The sequence below is a fragment of the Garra rufa genome, chromosome 12, assembly GCF_049309525.1.
Source record: "Garra rufa chromosome 12, GarRuf1.0, whole genome shotgun sequence".
Lineage (NCBI taxonomy): Eukaryota > Metazoa > Chordata > Actinopteri > Cypriniformes > Cyprinidae > Garra > Garra rufa.
In genome coordinates this window covers 14,256,359-14,277,805 of record NC_133372.1, presented here as the reverse complement: position 1 = coordinate 14,277,805, position 21,447 = coordinate 14,256,359, and the positions used below count along the sequence as shown (strand labels likewise).

Here is a 21,447-nt window from a genome sequence, read left to right as displayed (position 1 = left end):
TCAAAAAGTTCACAAAGAAATCCATATGAATCAAGCAATTTAGGTTGTCTGAAGCAATATATAAAGTCTTTGTCTGAAGAGACATGATTGCTAAATGTGATGAACAGATTTAATTTAGGCTTTTATTCAGGCCTATCCGTTGATCGATGCACATAAATAGAACAAATCAAATGGGGTAAACAGAAGATCAAATGTGCTGGTTTGACGTGAAGAACCAAATAAATGTCTAAGAAGAATATTAGGTCATAGCTCAAACTCCTCTAATATGTAAGTCCGTTTCCACCACTAAATAAAAACTCGCAAAACAAACTCGTAATTCTCACTTTTTTTTTCTCAGAATTGTAAGATACAAACTCACAATTCTGAGAAATAAAGTCACAATTGCGTAATATAAACTTGCAAATCTGACCTTTTTTCTCAGAATTGTGAGATATACACACAACTGCGAGTTATAAAGTCAGAATTGTGTCGCAATTCTGAGAAATGAAGTCAGAATAGTGTGATATAAGCTTGCATTTGCAACCTGTGGGGTCAAAATGATCAAAAGGACGGTGAGCAAAAATCCCAGAACCACACGGGGGGACCTAGTGAATGACCTGCAGAGAGCTGGGACCAAAGTAACAAAGGCTACCATCAGTAACACACTACGCCGCCAGGGACTCAAATCCTGCAGTGCCAGACGTGTCCCCTGCTTAAGCCAGTACATGTCCAGGACCGTCTGAAGTTTGCTAGAGAGCATTTGAATGATCCAGAAGAGGACTGGGAGAATGTCATATGGTCAGATGAAACCAAAATAGAACTTTATGGTAAAAACTCTACTTGTCATGTTTGGAGGAGAAAGAATGCTGAGTTGCATCCAAAGAACACCATACCAACTGTGAAGCATGGGGGTGGAAACATCTTGCTTTGGGGCTGTTTTTCTGCAAAGGGACCAGGACATCTGATCCGTGTAAAGGGAAGAATGAATGGGGCCATGTATCGTCATATTTTGAGTGAAAACCTCCTTCCATCAACAAGGGCACTGAAGATGAAACGTGGCTGGGTCTTTCAGCATGACAATGATCCCAAACACACCGCCTGGGTAATGAAGGAGTGGCTTCGTAAGAAACATTTTTAGCCAGTTTCCAGATCTCAACCCAATAGAAAATCTTTGGAGGGAGTTGAAAGTCCGTGTTACCCAGCGACAGCCCCCAAACATCACTGCTCTAGAGGAGATCTGCATGGAGGAATGGGTTAAAATACCAGCAACAGTGTGTGAAAACCTTGTGAAGACTTACAGAAAACGTTTGACCTCTGTCATTGCCAACAAAGGGTATATAACAAAGTATTGAGATGAACTTTTGTTATTGATCAAATACTTATTTTCCACCATAATTTGCAAATAAATTCTTTAAATATCAGACAATGTGATTTTCTGGATTTTTTTTTCTCATTTTGTCTTTCATAGTTGAGGTATACCTGTGATGAAAATTACAGGCCTCTCTCATCTTTTTAAGTGGGAGAACTTGCACAATTGGTGGCTGACTAAATACTTTTTTTCCTCACTGTATATCTTACAGTTCTGAGAAAAAAGTCAGAATTGCTAAATAAAAAGCGGAATCAGGCTTCCATAAATATGCATACATACTGGCATAACAATGTAACTAGACAGAAATAGTAAAGTTCCTTTGCTTTTGGACTATCTGTTGTATTAAACATAATACAATCTTTTTTTTTTTTTTTGAAGGAAATTTTGTTCAAAAAAAATAATAAGGACAAACTAAATTAACATTAAAACAAAAGTAACATGAAATAGGTTAACATACAACCAACTGTTTAATGTACTATAAAATTACTAAGAAAAAAAGAATCAATGTGACAAAAGCAAAAAATAAAATACAACAAATAATAATCTCTCATCAAATAACGGTTATTACTTTAATGCATTCATTATTCTGTTTATTTCAAGCAAGGAAAGGGTGGAACTTTTCCTCCACCACATTTCATTTGAAAAACTAGACATGTGATTACGATTGCCATACCTCTGACTGTCCTCACATTTTCTGCCTCATCCTGACAGACTTGGCAAGAGCAGCTACTTGTCTGCAAGCAAGGTAAATAAAATCTTCTTTATCACTTACTAAAACTATTTCTGTAAGTCTGTTTTTTAATGTTTTAATAGGTAAATCATTTATTAAATAATTAGTTCTTTCTGCCATTAAAGTGAGTGCATGTATGCTGTCACATTGTGATTTTGCATGACTTTCTAACAATTGCAGCAGATATCTGTCAGACTTGATTAATTTCATTATTACATGATCGCGTCATGAATGCTGTATCTACGAGGAGCCATGACAATCAATGTACTATGAATAAGAATAACACCAGTATTTACACACAGCAGTGGTGTTGTGCCATCACTGATAAAAAAAAAAACAAAACAAAAAAAAAACGTCAGAATCTTTGTTTGTTTGTTTATGATATTGCAGTTGTTGTGTTAGCACTAATTTTAATTATCAGTAGTTAATGAATAGAATGGAATTCACAAACATATTATTTATTTGGTAGACATTTTGAGAGTGTCTAAATGTATCTTTATTTAATTAAAGGAGCTGCTGAGACTGGGATGAAAACAGTCACACCCAGTGAATAAACTTTTGATTATAATTATGACTGCAGTGCTTCATATGACCATGTTGCAGTTGAAACCTGTTATCTAATGTAGTCACATTATCTTTAGACTTCTTATATATGTCACATTTACTGTTAATTTCATTAAAAAAAAAGATCAACTAAGCTCCGAATATGGACAAGAAGTTGGACCTGTCCAGACTAACAGAAGAGGAGGCCAAACATGTGTGGGAAGTCATTCAAAGAGACATGGTCCTCAGGAAGAAGGAAGAGGAGAGGCTTGGGTAAAGACTTTAATTTACATTATTAACATTAATAAACTTTATATTATCACCATAGAGACACATCTTACATGATTTAACACTGGTTAATTGGTTAACATTAGTAATCTGTCATTGGAGCCAGCCAGCACTGACTCTAAAAGACCTACATTGCGTAATTTCTTTGATATTTGTCTATATATCATACTCTATCTATAGTAAATGCCAGGGGAACAAGATTATGAGAAAGACCATAAAATGTGAAAGGCCGCTGTTGTAAAGACATCATGATGATCATGGCACAGTCACAAGGCCTGATCACACCATTCCACTGGCTGGGAAAACATGATGCCCCAGAGCTCTATACTTTTTGTACAAGGAGGTCTCTGTATGGCTACTGAATTGTTATTTGGAAGATGATGTTCTTTTCTATTTTTTGGCAAGGACAGATAAATATTGCTTGAATACAAGTTTTTGATCATACTATTTTACAACACCCATTATGTGTTCTGATGCTGATTTTATGGTGAATATACTGGAAAATTCAATTGAACTTTGTGTGACTTACTGATGTTTTGAAAGCATTGCATTCACAACATTCACAGACCTTTAAGCACTTGAGATAAAATTGAAAGATGCACTTAAAATTTTGGCAGAGTTGATAATCCTTCAATTATTTTAATGTTATAGAACATAGTAAATCATTCTGCAATGTTATGTTCAAATAAGCCAAACATGGAAAACTAAAAAAGAGGGAAACTGGAATGGAATGGAAAATGAAATTAGTCAATTTAAATATTACAACTGAATTTAGGCATCACAACATTATAATGTATGATATGAAAAATTCCTAATCACTGTGAATTTTTCTTATAGATTATATTTAACATGGTTTGTAAATTATTAGTGTCATTAAATAATAATTGAAGTAAAAAAAAAAAAAAAAATAGTGCTGGGAGATTTACTGTGAACCGGTTTGAATTACGCACATGGTAAAAACTAAACTAAAAACTAAAACCAACTTAGCAAGTGTTGTGAGTTGACAGGATCGCATTTAACTGCATACACTTCTGACTAATAATTAGAGCACTATTAATAACACACACGACTAACTCTTAAGGCCTTTCCACACTGAGCACGACCAACAATACATTTTTCCTTAGATATGTATCTTGTATTTGGATTTACTATCGTCCACTGAGTGCTTGTAATAACTTCTGATTGTGATCTGCAGGTGATTTTGATTCTATAATAGGCAGACATGCACTCTTTGTATGTTTAATAACTCCACACTGCTTATTATCATAAACATCCTTTATTGCTATAAAAATATCATAAGCTGCATACAAAACAGATACAGAAAATATATAGCATAATCGTATGCCTGTTTGCTTTCATATTTCATGTGTAGAACAGTAGAAAAAGGTTTCAATAATTTTTTCAATACATTTTTTAATAGAGAGTGAACGCACTCTAAATCATGTAACACTCACGCACATGGACGAAAACTAACAGTGTTCTCCTCCAGATCACATAATTCAGTGGAGAATTAATAGAAATTATACTAAGTACATGTGAGAATAACCATCTGTTCTAAGATGCGATGATAAAAAGAGCGCATCCTCTTCTATTTAGGAATACTTTTCTTCTGTGTTTGTTTACACTGGTTTCGAAACAGCACCACCACTCTCGTCCTTTTGTGAAACAGCAGCTGCTCCGTGTACGTGATGTTATGCTTTGCGAAACTGAAAAAATTAGTTGGACTGGTTGTTAAAAAAAACATTCACTTTTTCGGTGCGCGAATGTTCGTGGTCAATGTGGAAGCATTTATTTTATTCCAGCGCGTCACTGCGTACAATATTCGTTTTCGCTTTTCCACGCCCAGTGTGGAAAGGCCTTTATACTGAGGAAATAAACCAACTATAAACTGCAGTTAACAGAGGCCAGACACGCTTAAAACAAATGCAAAGAGGAGAAAATAATAACCGTTATTCGGCAGATAAAACTCACTTCACAATGCGCAAAAACATAGAAAGAAGAAAATCCTAAATGGGGACTTATGTAAATATATCTCTGAGGGGAACTGAAATTCTTCAGAAAAGTTTAGTTTACAGCAGTAACTAAAGAAACACTGCATCGCTGCTGTTCCGCAAGTGCCACCTGCTGTATGAATTTGCATTTTCATTCAGCCCGTCTGCTGTTTTTGTTTTGTGAAGAGATGTTTTATGTATTATAATTTCTCAAAGCTACAGTCAGACCATTCTGTTTTTTGCTTTATATTATGAAATTATACAATGCAATATTCATCAAATACTGCTCATGCTACATGTAACATGTTTGTTTGGATTGCGATTAAAATATGGTTCTGCAAGTGTTTCATGCATTCTGATTCACATACAGGAACAGTAAGAGGGGGAAAAAACGTTATAAACTGGTGATATGGATTTTTGATCCAACTGCCCAGCACTAGTGAAAACTAATAAAGACAAATGCAATTTAAAAATTAAAATAGAAGCAATAATCTCTGTAAATAATATATTTTCCAATAGAGATGAATTAAAAAATCTCTAATATTGGCTGACAGTAGTACAGACATATTCTGCATCCGTAATAGGAAATAGGATCAGCGGTTACGCGGCTTTAATAAAACTAATGATTAATATTAAATTATGTTAGAAATTGGTTTTAGTAGGGCTAAGCCAAACCTGCTTCCAGAAAGCAACCTAATTCTCAACCATTAAGACCACAAAGCTTATTTCAGTGACACAATCATGTACACTATATCATTTGCTTGTCTGTTTGTTTGTATTGCACCACAGGGAGCTTAAATCTAAGATCGATAAGGAAGAAACAAAGAGGGAACTCCTGGGTTCTCAATCGAACCTGACTGACTCTCACTGTATCCGCTGCCTGCAGCCCTTTAAGTTCCTGGTGAACAGCAAACGGCAATGTATAGACTGCAAACTCTACACCTGCAAGACCTGTAGCCGCTACAACAAGAAGGAGCGTGGCTGGGTATGCGACCCCTGCCGCATGTCCAGGTTAGAAAAAGCTCAAACACTGGATTACATTTGGAAAAAAAGATTTACAGCTCATACACTTAGGTAGGTGTATAATAAGATGACATCTTTACATAACAACTGTTTGTATATGCAGGGTCCTGAAAATTGGAACCTTGGGGTGGTACCATGACAATGTACGCTCCCGCTTCAAACGGTTTGGCAGCGCAAAAGTGATGAGGTCACTGTACAAGAGATTAAATGAAGAGGGTGAGTGCTATTAAAAACCTCCTGATAACCTTTATTGTGTCCACATGAGCTGTCACATCATCATCCTCTTTCAGTATCACTAGTCATTTTAAGTGGTTATGCAAGCAAGTGAGTGTTAGGATGAGATAATGTACAGTCAGCCAGTCATTAACACAAAACACTGGCATGATAATTAGGCCTTGGGATAGAGGGGTGTTATATCATCCTGAAGGAGTTTATTTAGCAGTAATGACTGGCTAACTGTACAGTTATTACACTTCTAACCCACCTATTAGATACTCACCATGAAATGTTGATTTCAGTTAAACTTATTTTATAATTTTAGCTGTATAGTCATTTGGGGCGAAACGCCTGCTAAATTAATGAAAGTAAATATACAGTTGAGGTCAAAACTTTATATACACCTTGCAGAATCTGCAAAATGTGAATTATTTTATCTAAATGAGAGAGATCATACAAAATGCATGTTATTTTTTATTTAGTACTGACCTGAATAAGATATTTAATATAAAAGATGTTTACATATAGTCCACAAAAGAAAATAATAGTTGAATTTATAAAAATTACCCTGTTCAAAAGTTTACATACGCTTGATTCTTAATATTGGTGTTACCTGAATGATCCACAGCTGTGGGTGTGTTTTTTTGTTTTGTTTTGTTTTGTGATAGTTGTTCACGAGTCCCTTGTTTGTCCTGAACTGTTAAACAGCCCACTATTCTTCAGAAAAGTCCCACAAATTCTTTTGACACTGAGTACAACTAAGGGACTCATATGTAACTATTACAGAAGGCTTGAATGCTTACTGATGCTTCAGAAAGAAACACGATGCATTAAGAGCATTGCATTCAACTTTTTAAATTTGAAGATCAGGGTAAATTTAACATATTTTGTCTTCTGGGAAAGATGTAAGTATCTTCTGTAGCTTCTAAAAGGCAGTACTAAATGAAAACATATGATATTTAGGCAAAATAAGAAAAATGTACACATCTTCATTCTGTTCAAAAGTTTACACCCCTGGCTCCTAATGCATCGTTTTTCCTTCTGGAGCATCAGTGAGCATTTTAACCTTCTGTAGTAGTTGCATACGAATCCCTCAGTGTCAAAAAAATGGATCTCAAAATCATACAATCATTGTTGGAAAACCAAATAATTTGTTGGACCTGAAAGATTTTTCTGAAGAACAGCAGGCAGTTTAACTGTTCAGGACAAACAAGGGACTCATCAACAACTATCACTTAAAAAAGTAAAGAAAAAACCTTAACACTTATATAAAAATAAATAAAATAAAAACAGCTGTAGATCATTCAGGTAACAACATATATAATAACCAAGCGTATGTAAACATTTGAACGGGGTCATTTTTCATTTAGCTGGTTTTAGCTGGTGGTTTCCCAGCCTGACCAGCTAAGACCAGCCTGACCAGCCTGGCCAGGCTGGAAAAGTGGCCAAAACCCCTCTAAAACCAGCCTGCTGACCAGCTAAAACCAGGCTGGTTGACCAGCTAAAACCAGCCAACCAGCCTAGGCTGGTTTTAGCTGGGTTTTTTTTCACCAGGGAAATAATTAACATTTTGCACATTCTGCAAGGTGTATGTAAACTTTTGACCTCAACTGTATATTATTTTCAGACTTCCGCTAGTATTAAATAACTAAGGCAGTAATTTCAGCATGATACTTAAAATACGCACTTTCAGCACATTTTTCCAAACATTACTCTCATCAGCTTAACATGAATGATCATCAATGATCAGTTTAAATATGCAAAGCCTGTATATACTACTTTTCAGATAAAGAACAGCAAGTTGCAGCAATGGTTAGACCCATGTGTTATCGTTAGATGTCTGTGTGTATTTATTTGCCAAGTGGATTTGTTTATCAGTCAGTTGAATTCAAAGAACTCTGTCTAGAGGCTGTGTCCCAAGTGCTGAGGCCATAACTGGGTCACATGCTGTGTCTGGGCACTGTAGAACTTGCTGATGTTGTTTATAGACTTGCACGACAGGACATGTTAAACACAAAATTGAGAAACCTTGGCTGAATGCACAAATGGAGGTGTAGATTTTTTACCCCAAGTTTGAAGCTGTCTGAAGTGACAACTGTTTACAGCTGTAAAACTATTAATGTTCTATGTTTTTACCGTTATATGTTTAGTGTATTTTTTCTTATTATGTTGTTGTGGTATTATGCACAACAATTTTAATCAACAGTAATTACTCAAATATTTAATTTGTTTAAAATACCTGATAAATGAGTTAAATACTCAAGAATGTAATTTTTTCCCCTTGTATTCTCATATGCACATGACCAGAACTCATGTTATTGTCCTTTGTTTCTTTAGGTCACCGTGATGATGACACACAGAGCATGCCTGATGTCCGCAGTGAGTACACAAATACATTCATGGTGTTGCGAAGGAAACAACATGAAAACATAGCTGGTGCTGTCACAGAGCAAAACTGTGGGCACTTGTCCAAGCTTTGTTAACATTTATCAGTATTGAAACTATGGAAACCCTTTCCAACAGTGTTCCACTGTAATATATAATATGTTTTATTTTTAGATGTGTATAATGGTCACGATGAGGAACATTTGGATGCATCTGAAGCTCAACGTTATAAACAGGTAGACAAAATTTGGTAACACTTTCTATGAAGCCTGTATTTATAATACATTATAAGGGTATTCTTAAGACATTATAATGAATGCATGATGCATTATAAAAAACTTTATAATATGTTGTATCATCTCATGAGTATTCATAAGAACAGTTTTAATGTGTTATAGCTTTTAAGAGTATGATTATTTATAACGCAATGAACACTTTGCATTAACTTCAGTTACCATGGATTATACTCCTCATAGTTATAACATATTATAAGTCTCATATCTTGCCATGTTACTTATGTCAATTTGTGCAGTTTGTAAAGGGACCAATACCCTATGAAAGCCATTTTCTGCCATGTAAGGAAAGAAATCATAATTGGTAAATCATAATTATGAGATAAAAAGTCAAAATAACATTTTTAATTATGAGATAAAGTCATTCTATGATGTAAAAAGAAGAAATTACACTGTATTTATTCACTGTAATAATTCATAAGTATGAGATAAATTAAACTAATTAAACATACTACGTCATTATGAGGTAAAGACTGAAATTATGAGATAAAGCCATAAGTTTCATTAGTTAATGTCTAATATTGTATTAACTAACAATGAACGAGCAGTTTTTATTAATCTTTGTTCATTTTAGTTAGTGAAAATGCAGTTGTTCATTGTTAGTTCATGTATGGAGTATAGAGGGTTTGCACTTACGCCACGGTTTGGGCAGTTACCCGGATGCGCGGCCATATTGGCAGTACAGGAAAGGGTACAATAGTTTGACAAACTAAAGTTAATAGGTGCTAAAGATACATACAAACAGGATTAATAAAGATATTAACCTAATATTTAATCTATCTGACCGGAAATGATAAGAACAAACACGAATGTTGTCAAGGTTATTGTCCTGGTTTAGTTTGACTTACCACAAACAGACAGTTCCTCAGTTTTTGCACCCTTTTCCTTGATTTGTTATAACTTTTGGCAGTCTATAGTAATCCAAATGTTTTTCCCGTTCGATTAGTACAGCTCAAAACATGACAATAATTTACCATTTTCAGCAGCAATAATCGGCCAAATTTGCAAGTTCCATTCAGTTCAGTGACGTTGTTTACATTCGGTGCGGCCAATATGGCCTAATGAAGACCCATCGTGTTAACTGAAGTAGTTACTAATGTTACTAATGTTATCTAATGAACTGTCACGGTGTGTGCGTAGAGAACAAGGTGCACAAAGACGAAATACAATAATAAATCCTTTTAATAGTATCCACAACAGGTAAATCCAACAGGCAGGGAAACACACACCAAAGTAACCTTGAGATAGGGCAAAGAAACACTGAACTGAATTAACTAATATAAACCGGGTAATGAGACATTGACAAGTGTAGGTGACAACTAATAAAGACAGGAACAACCAAATATGGGCACAAGTGGGAGAAACCAAGTAAACACTCCAACAGGGGTGTGATAATGGGCAAAACCATCACAGACACTCCAACGGGTTACTTCCCTCTCCCGGAAGGTGCGGCCTCACGCCGTGGAAAAGAGGAAATGGATGGACGGAGGGGAGTAGCTTCTTACTGGGCAGCCAGAGGCAGAAGTCCCGGGTGGAAAAACAAATGGAAATGACAGAATGACGCGTGTCCTAAAGCCTCGGGACTGCCCGTTGGAGATGGAAGTGAGATGGAATCAGGAATTCTGTACTGGAGGAGGTTTGGGCGGAGGATGGACATCCGGGAGGAGGACGAAGAACAAAGTCCAGGGTGGATCTGACGGAGGGAGGGGCCATGGAGGAGACAGAAGGGTCTAAGGTGGATCAGACAGAGGGAGGAGCCAGGAGGGGCACAGAAGGGACCCGGAGCAGGAGGAGCCAGGTGAGACCCAGGCCGCAGCCATGATGGTAGCCCACGGCGGAGCCGACGGAGGGAGGAGCCATGGTGGAGAAAGGGCTGATGACTCCAGGGGCTGACAGACGAAGACGGAGTAGATGGAGCCTGAGGCGGAGACGGAGAGCGGATAATCCCACACGACAGCAAGGATCCAGAGGGCCAAGACGGAGCCCAAGGCTCTGGTGACCGAGGCAGAGATCTGGAGGTCCACGGCGGAGCCAAAGCGACAGAGGACTGAGGTGGAGGCGGAGGGAGGGAGGAGCCCAACTGAGCCGGTGGGACGGAGCGACGAGGCGCAGCCTGAGGAGTGGAGTCCTGAGGCGATGGCTGGATGACGACTGACCAAGGCGGAGCCGGAGGGATGAGGGAGCCCGGTGGAGCTGGTGGGCCGATGGGCAACGGTGGAGACGAGGGAGCTGAGAGCCAGGGTAGGGTCAGAGGGCCGAGACGGAGTCCGGGACTCTGAGGCTGGAGGCAAAGGCGAGGGATCCTCCAGTCATGACGCAGATGGAGACTGGCAGACCTGCGATGAGCCCACCGCATAGATGGTGGGCTGAGGGTGAGCTGAGGGGCTGTCAGGAGACAGCGGTGGTAGAGCTGAAGCAGCAGGGCTGCTAGATGGAGATAACAGAAGGAGGGTGGGTGGGAAATTTAGGCAGGTAGACAGTTCAAGGTAGACAGGTAGTTCCATTTCTATATACTTAGTAAAATCAATAAAATCTTGTTCCATATATGATATTCCCAGATCCAGATTTTGCTCACCCTTAGCGGCGGTGCAGTGGGTGGTGCTCAGCACCCTCATGCCTCACTGATACATCCACCGTTGCGGACACTGTGGCTGGCTCTCGTACCTGATCGGACTGAATTAGCTCGGGATCTGTGGCGATTTTCCTCGCTGTTGCTCCCTTTGGCAATGGCTCAGTTGCATTGTGCATGTGGTGGGCTCTGGCTCTGGCTCAGCACCCACTCAATATAGGCAGCAAAATTTCCCCGAGAACCATCTTCAGAAAACCGCGCTCTGCACTCTGCGCTCAGGCTGGTCTTGTAGAAAGTGCAGAGGCAGTAGTCCGGGTAGTGAGTAAGGCTGGCGATCTCCACAAACAGTTTAGAATGGTCCTCGAGGGAAAGGCTCCTCTGCTCCAGCATGAGGAGGAAGATGGGATGACAGGATGATTCCTAACAAAGGAGATAAACAGAAAATAAAACAAAACGCGGGGAAATTTCGTCGCTTCACTTTTGTTGGCCCGATCTTCTGTCATGGTGTGTGAGTAGAGAATGAAGCACACGAAGACGAAATACAATAATAAATCCTTTTAATAGTATCCACAACAGGTAAATCCAACAGCCAGTGAAACACATACCAAAGTAGCCTTGAGATCGGGCAAAGAAACACTGCACTGAATTAACTAATATAGACAGGGTAATGAGACATTGACAGGTCTAGGTGATAACTAATAAAGACAGGAACAAACAAATATGGGCACAAGAGGTAGAAACCAACTAAACAGTCCAACGCGAGTGTGACAATAGGCAAAACTAACACAGATAGTCCAACGGGGCTTGACATGAACCTTACTGTAAAGCAGAGGTTCTCAAGTCTGGCCCTCGAGGTCCACTTTCCTGCAGAGTTTACCTCCAACCTTGATCAAACTCACCTGCCTGTAACTTTCTAGTAATGATGAAGAGCTTGATTAGCTTGTTCAGGTATGTTTGATTAGGGTTGGAGCTAAACTTTGCAGGAAAATGGACCTCGAGGGCCAGAGTTGAGAACTCCTGCTGTAAAGTGTTAACAAAATTATAATTTACCATGAAGCACCATTTTTTTTTTTATGTGGCAGAAATCGGCTACTATTGGGTACTTTTGTTGCAGTCGAGTAGCAAATAGCAAAGCTCTCTAAAACTTTGTAAGTCTATAATCTTATGAGCTAAACTTGACTTCTTCTCAGATGCGAAAGACTAAGCGTCTTCTCTCTGTCCACCCCATGGATCTTGATATGGATGACTATAGCACTCACTCTCGCAGACAGTCTGTCCAGGTATTGAGAAGGCTCATTTTGTAATAAACTTCCACTCTTTAAATGGGCACTCAGGCATGACACTTTTCTCTCTTCTCCAGTACATCCATGAAGACAGAGGTCAGCGGAATGATGTAGAATACAACTCTGACATGTACCATCACCATCATCATCGCATGAACCGCAGGAAAAGTCTCGACAGGTTCTCGCGCCCAGGTATAGCAGACACATTCTGTTTATACATCTACAGATCACTGACATAACATTTTGAAAATAAATTCGTAATGTACTAGGGTTATAATGCAGGTGATCAGTACCGCCGCTCCCTATACGCAGAGTATGCAGTCTGCGTAGGGCACCAACTCCCAGGGGGGCACCATCCCAGCTGCTCAAAAAACAAGGGGCACCCGCCCCTTTTGCTCAGAGGCCCAAAGTGCCCTTCTGTCAAAGGTCTCCGCCTTGGGTCTGGTCTTTTTATTGTATTTTTATTTTTAAAAATAAATGTAATGCAGGGCTCGCAAAATCGCTCCCGGGGCTATTGTGTTTTCCAGTCAGGCTACCAGAATGTTTCACCGGCTGCCCAACGGGCCATCGTAAAGTAGAGGGCACCTGCAGGTCCTTAAAAACTCCTCAATTTAGTTGTATCAAATTTAAGGCCATAAAAAGTTTTAAATATGTTAAATAGTATAAGAAAATACTTAATTATAATTTAGGAGGTCGTACATTTGGGGACTGAAAGACGAGAATCGCAATAGGGCTGGATTAAACTTCAAAAGGCAATGATGTCATTGAATAAATATGCCCGCTGTAGGTTTCATAGTCAAAACGCAGCACTGATGTCTTTATATGAATGTATCTGAAGGGAACCGACTGTCCTCAGAAACATGTCGTTGTCATTTTCATTTATTGCCTGATAAAACAGCGTTAATGCTGATTTGTATACAGCCGTTACAAGGGAAACCTTAATATTTCAGCGCTCTTAAAGCGCCCCCTTGTGACAGAGAGTGACTTTTTCTTTTCCACATTTTTTCAACTGTTTATGGTCAAATTATTGCAATTATCGACCTACGTTCTTATGCAGCAAACACAGTTGTAAATGTAAAATAAGTTAATGTGCCTTCTAAAAATCTACAAACAAGACAGAAATATTTATGTTTTAAATAAATATAATAAATGATAAACTCGATTTATCCATTTTAATGGTATAAAGGCTGAAATTCCATTGTATAAGATATTTTGTTTTGTTTTGTGTGAAGCTGTATCTTAATTATAAATCATGCCATTTTATGCCTTAATATTCTACCGTACATTGTCAAATCCTACCCATACTGTTCATTTTACTTCTGCGGCTCTTAAAAAGGGTCACAAATTGCCTTAAATTGATATTTAAAATATTTTAAATAGTGAAATAAAATTCCTTCCTTAATATGTTTGTTTTATTTCTATACTCTGCAGTAAAGCCTGTTGTCTACAATCTTACAATACAATACATCAGGGGCCACATATAGTTTCAATAGTGACCACTCAGAGTTTAATATAACAGCTGTTCTTTATTATTGTGTTTAACAGAGAGAAGAAAATCTTTAGGTTTGACATTTTAATACACAAAAATTTCTAATCAAAATGAATCGGTCCAAGGAAAATATTTTTTATCTTTTAAAACATTAAAATGGTCTTTTATGTTCCGTTTCTTTCTCAAAACTGCTTCACAGCATTGGTTGCTAGAGGCCACTGTAATAATACATATATGTGACCCTGGTCCACAAAACCAGTCTTAAGTAGCACAGGAATATTTGTGGTCAAAATTATATATTTTTCTTTTATGCCAAAAATCATTAGGATATTAAGATCATGTTCCATGAAGATATATATATATAGATATATATATATATATTAATTTCCTACCATAAATATACCATAAACTGGTAATATGTATTGCTGAGAACTTCATTTGGACAACTTTTAAGGCGATTTTCTCGATATTTAGATTGTTTTGCACCCTCAGCTTCCAGGTTTTCAAATAGTTGTATCACAAACAAACATTGTCCTATAACAAACCATACATCAATGAAACGCTTATTTACTCAATTTTGAAAAAAAAAAAAAAAAAAAAATACACTAAGTGATACAATTTATTTGTGTATTTACTTTAATTTGAAATAAAGTTCTATTTTGGCCCCTATAGTAGTTTTTTTTTTTAAATTATTTTATTTTTACTTCCGTAATATTTGGGGAGGGGGCACAAAAGTAAATTTCTGCTTAGGACACCCATTTGGCCAGCAGCGGCCCTGCAGGTGATTGGAGTTAAAAATGACTAAACTACTTAAAATGTTATAGTCTAAAAATATGATGTTATGCTAACATCAATTATAGTTATATAATATAAGATGCACTATTGTATTGTAGTGAAGTGCACTATTGAGTTTTTGTTTTAAACAACATTAAACAGATTAACTAATTCGTCCCCAAATTTTTTATTTTTATTTTTTAGATGATGGCATGTACTCTGAACACAGAATGGTACGTGCTCGCTCTCTCTCTAAAATCAACTCCTCTGTAGCCCCACGCCAGATCTACCTGGATACTTCAGAGGAGGAGGATACGTTTCGTTACCCTGTCTACCAGCTGCCCCCACGACGCCGCAGTCGGGCATCATCTCAGGAAAACATTCATCAGAGTGCACCACCGGTATGATCAGAGCTTAAGTGACTTAGCTGGTCATGTGATTTCAGCAAGGAAACACATTGACTGATACTGATATGATTTGGTTTTTCTTCAAGTACATTAAAGAACTAACCACCGGGGACTTTTCCACCATGATTACGCAATGCATGAAGATGCGCATCATAGATCTAGTGCAAGACGAGCATCTGTGGTTAAAAAGTGTATATATACACTTCCAGTCAAAAGTTTGGACACACTTCCCCATTCTCTTTGATGGGGAGTGTGTCCAAACCTTTGACTGGTAGTGTATATATATATATATATATATATATATATATATATATATATATATATATATATATATATATATATGTATATACAGAGAGGTCAATAAGTATTTGATCACCCTGTGATTTTGCAAGTTCTCTTACTTAGAAATCATGGAGGGGTCTACAATTTTCAGCATAGGTGCATTTCCACTGTGAGAGACAGAATCTAAAAATAAAAATCCGTTAATCACATTGTATGATTTTTTAACAATTTATTTGTGAATTACTGTTTCAAATAAGTATTTGATCACTTGCTTATCAGCCAGATTTCTGACCCTCAAAGACCTGTCATTTTGTTTTTAAATAGTCCAGCTACACTCTGCTCATGATTCTAAATTAGTAGCACCTGTTTGAGGTCGTTAGCTGTCATAAAGACACCTGTGCACCCCACAATCAGCCAAAGTCTAAGTAGCAACATGGGCAAAACCAAAGAGCTGTCAAACAAGAGACAAAATTGTAGACCTTCACAAAGCTGGAAAGGGCTACGGGGCAATTGCCAAGCAGCTTGGTGAAAAAAGAACAACTGTTGGAGCAATTGTCAGAAAATGGAAGAGGCTAATGATGACTGTCAATGTCCCTCGGACTGGGGCCCCACGGAAGATCTCTCCTCGTGGGGTATCAATGATGCTAAGAATGGTGAAGAATCAGCCCAGAACTACACGGGAGGAGCTGGTCAATGCCGTGAAGAGAGCTGGGACCATCATTTCCTAGGCTACTATCAGTAATACACTAAGACGTCATGGTTTAAAATCTTGCATCGCACGGAAGGTTCCCCTGCTTAAGTCAGCCCATGTCCAGGGCCGTCTGAAGTTTGCCAGGGACCATCTGGATGATCCAGAGGAGTCATGGGAGAAAGTCCTGTGGTCAGATGAGACCAAAATATAACTTTTTCGTCTTAACTCCATTTGCCGTGTTTGGAGGAAGAAGAATGATGAGTATCATCCCAATAATTACAAAATAAAGTGTAAAGTCGGCAACACCAAAGCTCCAAAAATATCAAAAATATTTATTTTTAAAACAACTTTCGCATAGCGTATGTGACGTTTCGAGCATGCAGGCTCTTCATCAGACATCTGATGCTTTTTAGTCGAGCACCCATTTGAGACTGATGTGCATGCTTTTGTTTAATTTTTTTTATCATCCTAATAATACCATACCTACAGTGAAGCATGGGGCTGGAAGCATCATGCTCTGGGGGTGTTTTTCTGCACAGGGGACAGGACGACTGCACTGTATTAAGGAGAGGATGAACGGGGCCATGTATTGTGACATACTGGGCAAAAACCTCCTTCCTTCAGTGACAATAACCCAAAGCACACAGCCAGGAAAACCAAGGAGTGGCTCTGTAAGAAACATATCAAGGTTCTGGAGTGGCCTAGCCAGTCTCCAGACCTAAATCCAATAGAAAATCTTTGGAGGGAGCTGAAACTCCGTGTTGCTCAGCGACAGCCCCGAAACCTGACAGATCTAGAGAAGATCTGTACGGAGGAGTGGGCCAAAATCCCTCCTGCAGTGTGTGCAAACCTGGTGAAAAACTACAAGAACCGTTTGACCTCTGTAATTGTTAACAAAAGCTTCTGTACCAAATATTAAAATTAAACACTTATTTGACACAGTAATTCACAAATAAATTGTTAAAAAATCATACAATGTGATTTCCGGATTTTTAGTTTTAGATTCTGTCTCTCACAGTGGAAATGCACCTATGCTGAAAATTGTAGACCCCTCCATGATTTCTAAGTAAGAGAACTTGCAAAATCACAGGGTGATCAAATACTTATTGACCTCACTGTATATAATTATTATTGTTACTTGGAAAATGACCGATTTGCTGGATAAGACCTTTATTCCTTGTCTGGGATCGTGCAGAGCGTAGTAGGACCTTCAACCTGTTGGTCACCATTGAATCCCACTATGGAGAAACATCTTAGAATGTTTTCCTCAAAACCTTTAATTTCTTTTCACCTCAAGAAAGAATTGGTATTGTAGTATGATTGATTATGATGCATGATTTACATTTAGATGGTTTCCTTCTGTCTAAGTCTGACTACATTGTGTCCAGTTCATCATTTGATCGATCTGCAACTTTGTGTTTTTGTTCCTTCCTTTTACCTGTTGCTGTGAGGTAGATCAATGAACTGAGCAAGAGAATGTCTGCCATTGAGAGTCTCTTAAATCGACTGGAAGAAAAAATTACTTTGCCTCCCGATCAGGTATGCATGAAGACTTAAAAGATTATTCCAGACTTCGATTATTAGGCTATACCAGAGCTTCCTTTCCAACTAAAAGGTTTGGCTAAAGGTTTCAGGTCCATCTCATGAGTTTAAAATTAAATGAATAACTCTCCCAAAAATGAAAATTCTATCCTTTATAACTCACCCTCATGTTGTTTCAAGCCCATAAGACCTATGTTCATCTTTGGAACACAAATTAAGATATTTTTGATGAAATCTGAGAGCTTTCTGACCCTGCATAGACAGCAATGTAACTACCACATTAAAGGCGCAGAATGGTAGTGGACATTGTTAAAATAGCTATGTGTTTTCCAAAGATGAACAAAGGTTTTACATATTTGAAATTACATGAGGGTTTTCATTTTTAGGTGAACTATCCCTTTAAGTACTAACTTTGTATGTCTGTAGGCTGCCCAGCCCACAGCAGGGCAGATGGAGGAGGAGAAGCTGAGGAAGAAACTAGATGAGCTGATGAGTGACAAGGCGCTTTCCTCTGATGAGGATGAGCCGAAGAGGCCTCCTCAGTCCAAAGGGTCCGCTTTAAGTGGACCGATGGTCCCCGCATCCCAAGAACCCTTGAGTTCCTCCAGTGACGAGATGCTCACTGAAGCACAAAAGGTAAGGACTCAGACAACACACACGTCCACATAGAGGCCAAAAAAAATCTTTGTCCAAGGTAAGGTTTTCCTGATTGAATGTCTTTTATTAATGTTTTGTTTGTAGAACAATCAATGCAGATTCAGGTAGTCTCATTATCAGACTAGTGGAATGCAAGTGAGTTTTAAAAGTCAAACTAATTATCACAAGCTTCCCCATATAATCCCTAAAACATTTTATAGAATGCCAGAGCACAAATCAATAAAATCTTTATTAGCATAGTAAAGAAACAGCTGAAAGAAGTTTGTAGTTCCCCTGGGTTATTTTCGTAACTTATCAGTGTCTTATCTAAAGACCATAAGCATTACCAACACTCATGCCTCATTTAGCTATAACCTTAGCAATGTTAATACCTGACTACAGTCGTTTTTTAGGGTTTTAATGCTGATGAGGCTTCTCTCGGTTAATTGCTTTCAGAGATCCAACGCGGCGGCCCTATGCGACATCACAACTGAGATTCTAAGAACAATTAATGCCACTGAAAGCGCTATGAACGAGTTGGCCCCCTCAAATCCTAATGACAGACTTCAGTTAGCGGGCACAGATCTTAAGCAGGCTGATGATGCGTACAGGGAACTTGAGGAAAATGTAAGCTTATCCCTCTAATAGATTCTGTTATGTTTGTTTAAAGGAGAGAGATTAGACAATGGCATAAAAAAGCGGTTTTATCTCACTAAAGTTTACAAGATGTTTGTTCAGAACTCTGTATTTTCTTTCTTTCCTTTTTACTGCAGGTGTACATGACTTCAGGGAAGTCCTTCGATATGGCGAAAAAGTTGAAAAAGATTGAGCAGAATGCCAAGAATCACTATGGCGGGCCGTTAACTGATTCAGAGCTCTCTGAACTGGAGGAACAGGTTGCTTTGGCAGCTTCCCAAGTTCAGAGCACAGAAAGTGAGGTGAGCTACTATACACTGTATCTATTTATTTATTTAATTATTTATTTATGTCTGTCAGTATATATGTATGTTTGATTATGTATTTATCTTATCAGGTCTCGGACATTGAGGGCAAGATAGCTGCTCTAAGTGCTAAAGGGTTATCATTTGATAAAGCCAAGAAAAAGGTGATCTGAACTGAACAAATACATTTGAGTAAAATTCAATTTATTTTCCCAGATTTTTGCAGATTTGAACTCATTTTTGTTAATATTTTCTTTCAGGCACTGAGTATACAACAAAGAAGAAAAATTTCGCAAGACAGAGTACACTTTTAAGTGTAAACTGGACGTCATGTTAACTTTAACATCTTACATATGCCCTATGTCAAGATATGCCTATATTACTTGACTGTGTGCTTGATCATATGTTCAAGATTTCTGACACTGATCCTGAGTTAGAACTAGTAAACTCTTGGTGTCATCTTGATCAAATCCCAATCTACATTCAAACCAAAAATTATTCACACACCAGATATTGATATTTTTTTACTAGTGGGTGCAGGACACTATAGTTCATTTATGTAAGTGAGGATATCAAAATAAAGAAAACTGTGACATAGTATACCCAAAAATTCTTCATATAGCAGACTATCTGTAAAATTGATAAAGATTTGGACCAAAAATTATTCAGATACTTTGACCTGACTATGTTTTGCTTAAGTGTTAAATGCAACCTTTTTACACCACAGATTGAACAAAATTAAGAATTTCTTGGTAACTGTGACCTAAATTGGTATTATTATCTAATTGTGTACTTAACAGCTTTAACAGCTAAAATCTATTCAGCGCAATTCATTACATACCTTTCTATCAAAGATATCTAATATTATCAAGATGAGTTTGTTCTGACACAGTTCAACTCTTGAGTTTTTGTCATATTTTATTACCATTTTCTAAACTATATCAAATAAGCTGTGATAATGTGAGAAATTTTGAAGGTATCTGAGTAAATTTTGGTTTGACTGTAACTAAAATCACTATTAAATAAATAAATAGTTTACAGACAATAGATGACAAGAAAAATAAGATTAATTTCTGTTAATGTCTTAATTTTCCTTGCTTGTTTTGTTCAAATTGCCTTTCCAACTTTAAGATTTTAATAATAAAGCTGGTATGTCAATTTTTTTTCCCCCGTAGTGCATTAAGTGTTTTCGGAGATATACCAATTAAAGATGTCATTTTATCAAGCTATACATGTTACATTATTAAAAATCTAACACCTCTTGTATCCTTAGAAAATGCATTGTAAAACAGAACATGTAAAACAAAACAAAAACAAAACAAAAATTATATTAAACTCCAAACTGATTTGCTGGTCTTAGCTGGTCTCCCAGTCTAGTCATCCACTGGCTAGTTTTAAACAACAGTTGGTGAGGCTGACAGACCGTTATTTATTTATTTATTTTTTCAGTAGAGTTTTAGTCTTTTAGTGAACATTAGCAGCTTTATTATAGATAATGCTACCCAAGGTTGTCTATTATGCATGAAGAAAGCGAGCCATTAGCATTCTCATAGAATCTCTCATTCAAGGCAGTGAAGTGGTGCAAGTGAAAGGCAGTAGACAAGGAAAAGTTCATTTCAGGCTCCATTACAAGAAGGGGATCATTGTTGGATGTTAACGAGCCGAAACAGGCCTTACCCCCCTTGCTGCATTCACTTTCCCCTTGGGGTCGATTGTCGAGGAGTGTGCTGCCCTCTAGTGGATAAGACTTATGCGTTTTATCCTATATACAGCATGAACCTGGCAATAGTAGTTATGAATATTGTATTAACGTAATTAGAGGGACCAACCATACAGCCATAGAGGGCTCTTTTTACAAAGACCATTATAATTTTGACAGGAAACGATGCACCAGTAGCAACTCCACTGCTGGGGAAAAAAATTAGCCACCATCACAAAATTTTTAATGGTTTTACTGTTCATAATGGGACTTGTATTGGTTTTAATGGAAACTGTAATGGACCCTATGTGTTTCTA

At 37.7% G+C, this 21,447-nt stretch overlaps 1 protein-coding gene across 3 annotated transcripts; it reads left to right on the top strand.

The window, feature by feature from the left end:
- Window positions 1–2,037: 2,037 nt before the first annotated feature.
- mlpha (melanophilin a) lies at window positions 2,038–20,774 on the top strand. Of its 3 annotated transcripts, none has more exons than XM_073852059.1 (15): window positions 2,038–2,093; window positions 2,767–2,894; window positions 5,690–5,911; window positions 6,027–6,139; window positions 8,477–8,518; window positions 8,699–8,760; window positions 12,577–12,666; window positions 12,747–12,861; window positions 15,206–15,333; window positions 17,768–17,851; window positions 18,281–18,490; window positions 18,947–19,117; window positions 19,264–19,428; window positions 19,524–19,595; window positions 19,692–20,774. In XM_073852059.1, exons 2-15 carry the CDS (start codon window positions 2,785–2,787, stop codon window positions 19,743–19,745), a joined length of 1,638 nt encoding a protein of 545 aa, XP_073708160.1. In that variant the 5' UTR covers window positions 2,038–2,093; window positions 2,767–2,784; the 3' UTR covers window positions 19,746–20,774. The 3 variants fall into 3 exon arrangements, with proteins under 3 accessions (XP_073708160.1, XP_073708159.1, XP_073708161.1); XM_073852058.1 differs by having other exon boundaries at window positions 15,137–15,333; XM_073852060.1 differs by lacking the exon at window positions 18,947–19,117 and having other exon boundaries at window positions 15,137–15,333; window positions 19,692–20,772.
- The last annotated feature ends 673 nt before the right edge of the window (window positions 20,775–21,447 follow it).

Coding starts and splice junctions, on each gene's coding strand:
- mlpha (XM_073852058.1), top strand. CDS start 2,785: ATGGACAAGAAGTTGGACCTGTCCAGACTAACAGAAGAGGAGGCCAAA. Junction 15,334..17,767: donor TTCATCAGAGTGCACCACCG/GTATGATCAGAG, acceptor GCTGTGAGGTAG/ATCAATGAACTGAGCAAGAG. Junction 18,491..18,946: donor TGCTCACTGAAGCACAAAAG/GTAAGGACTCAG, acceptor AATTGCTTTCAG/AGATCCAACGCGGCGGCCCT.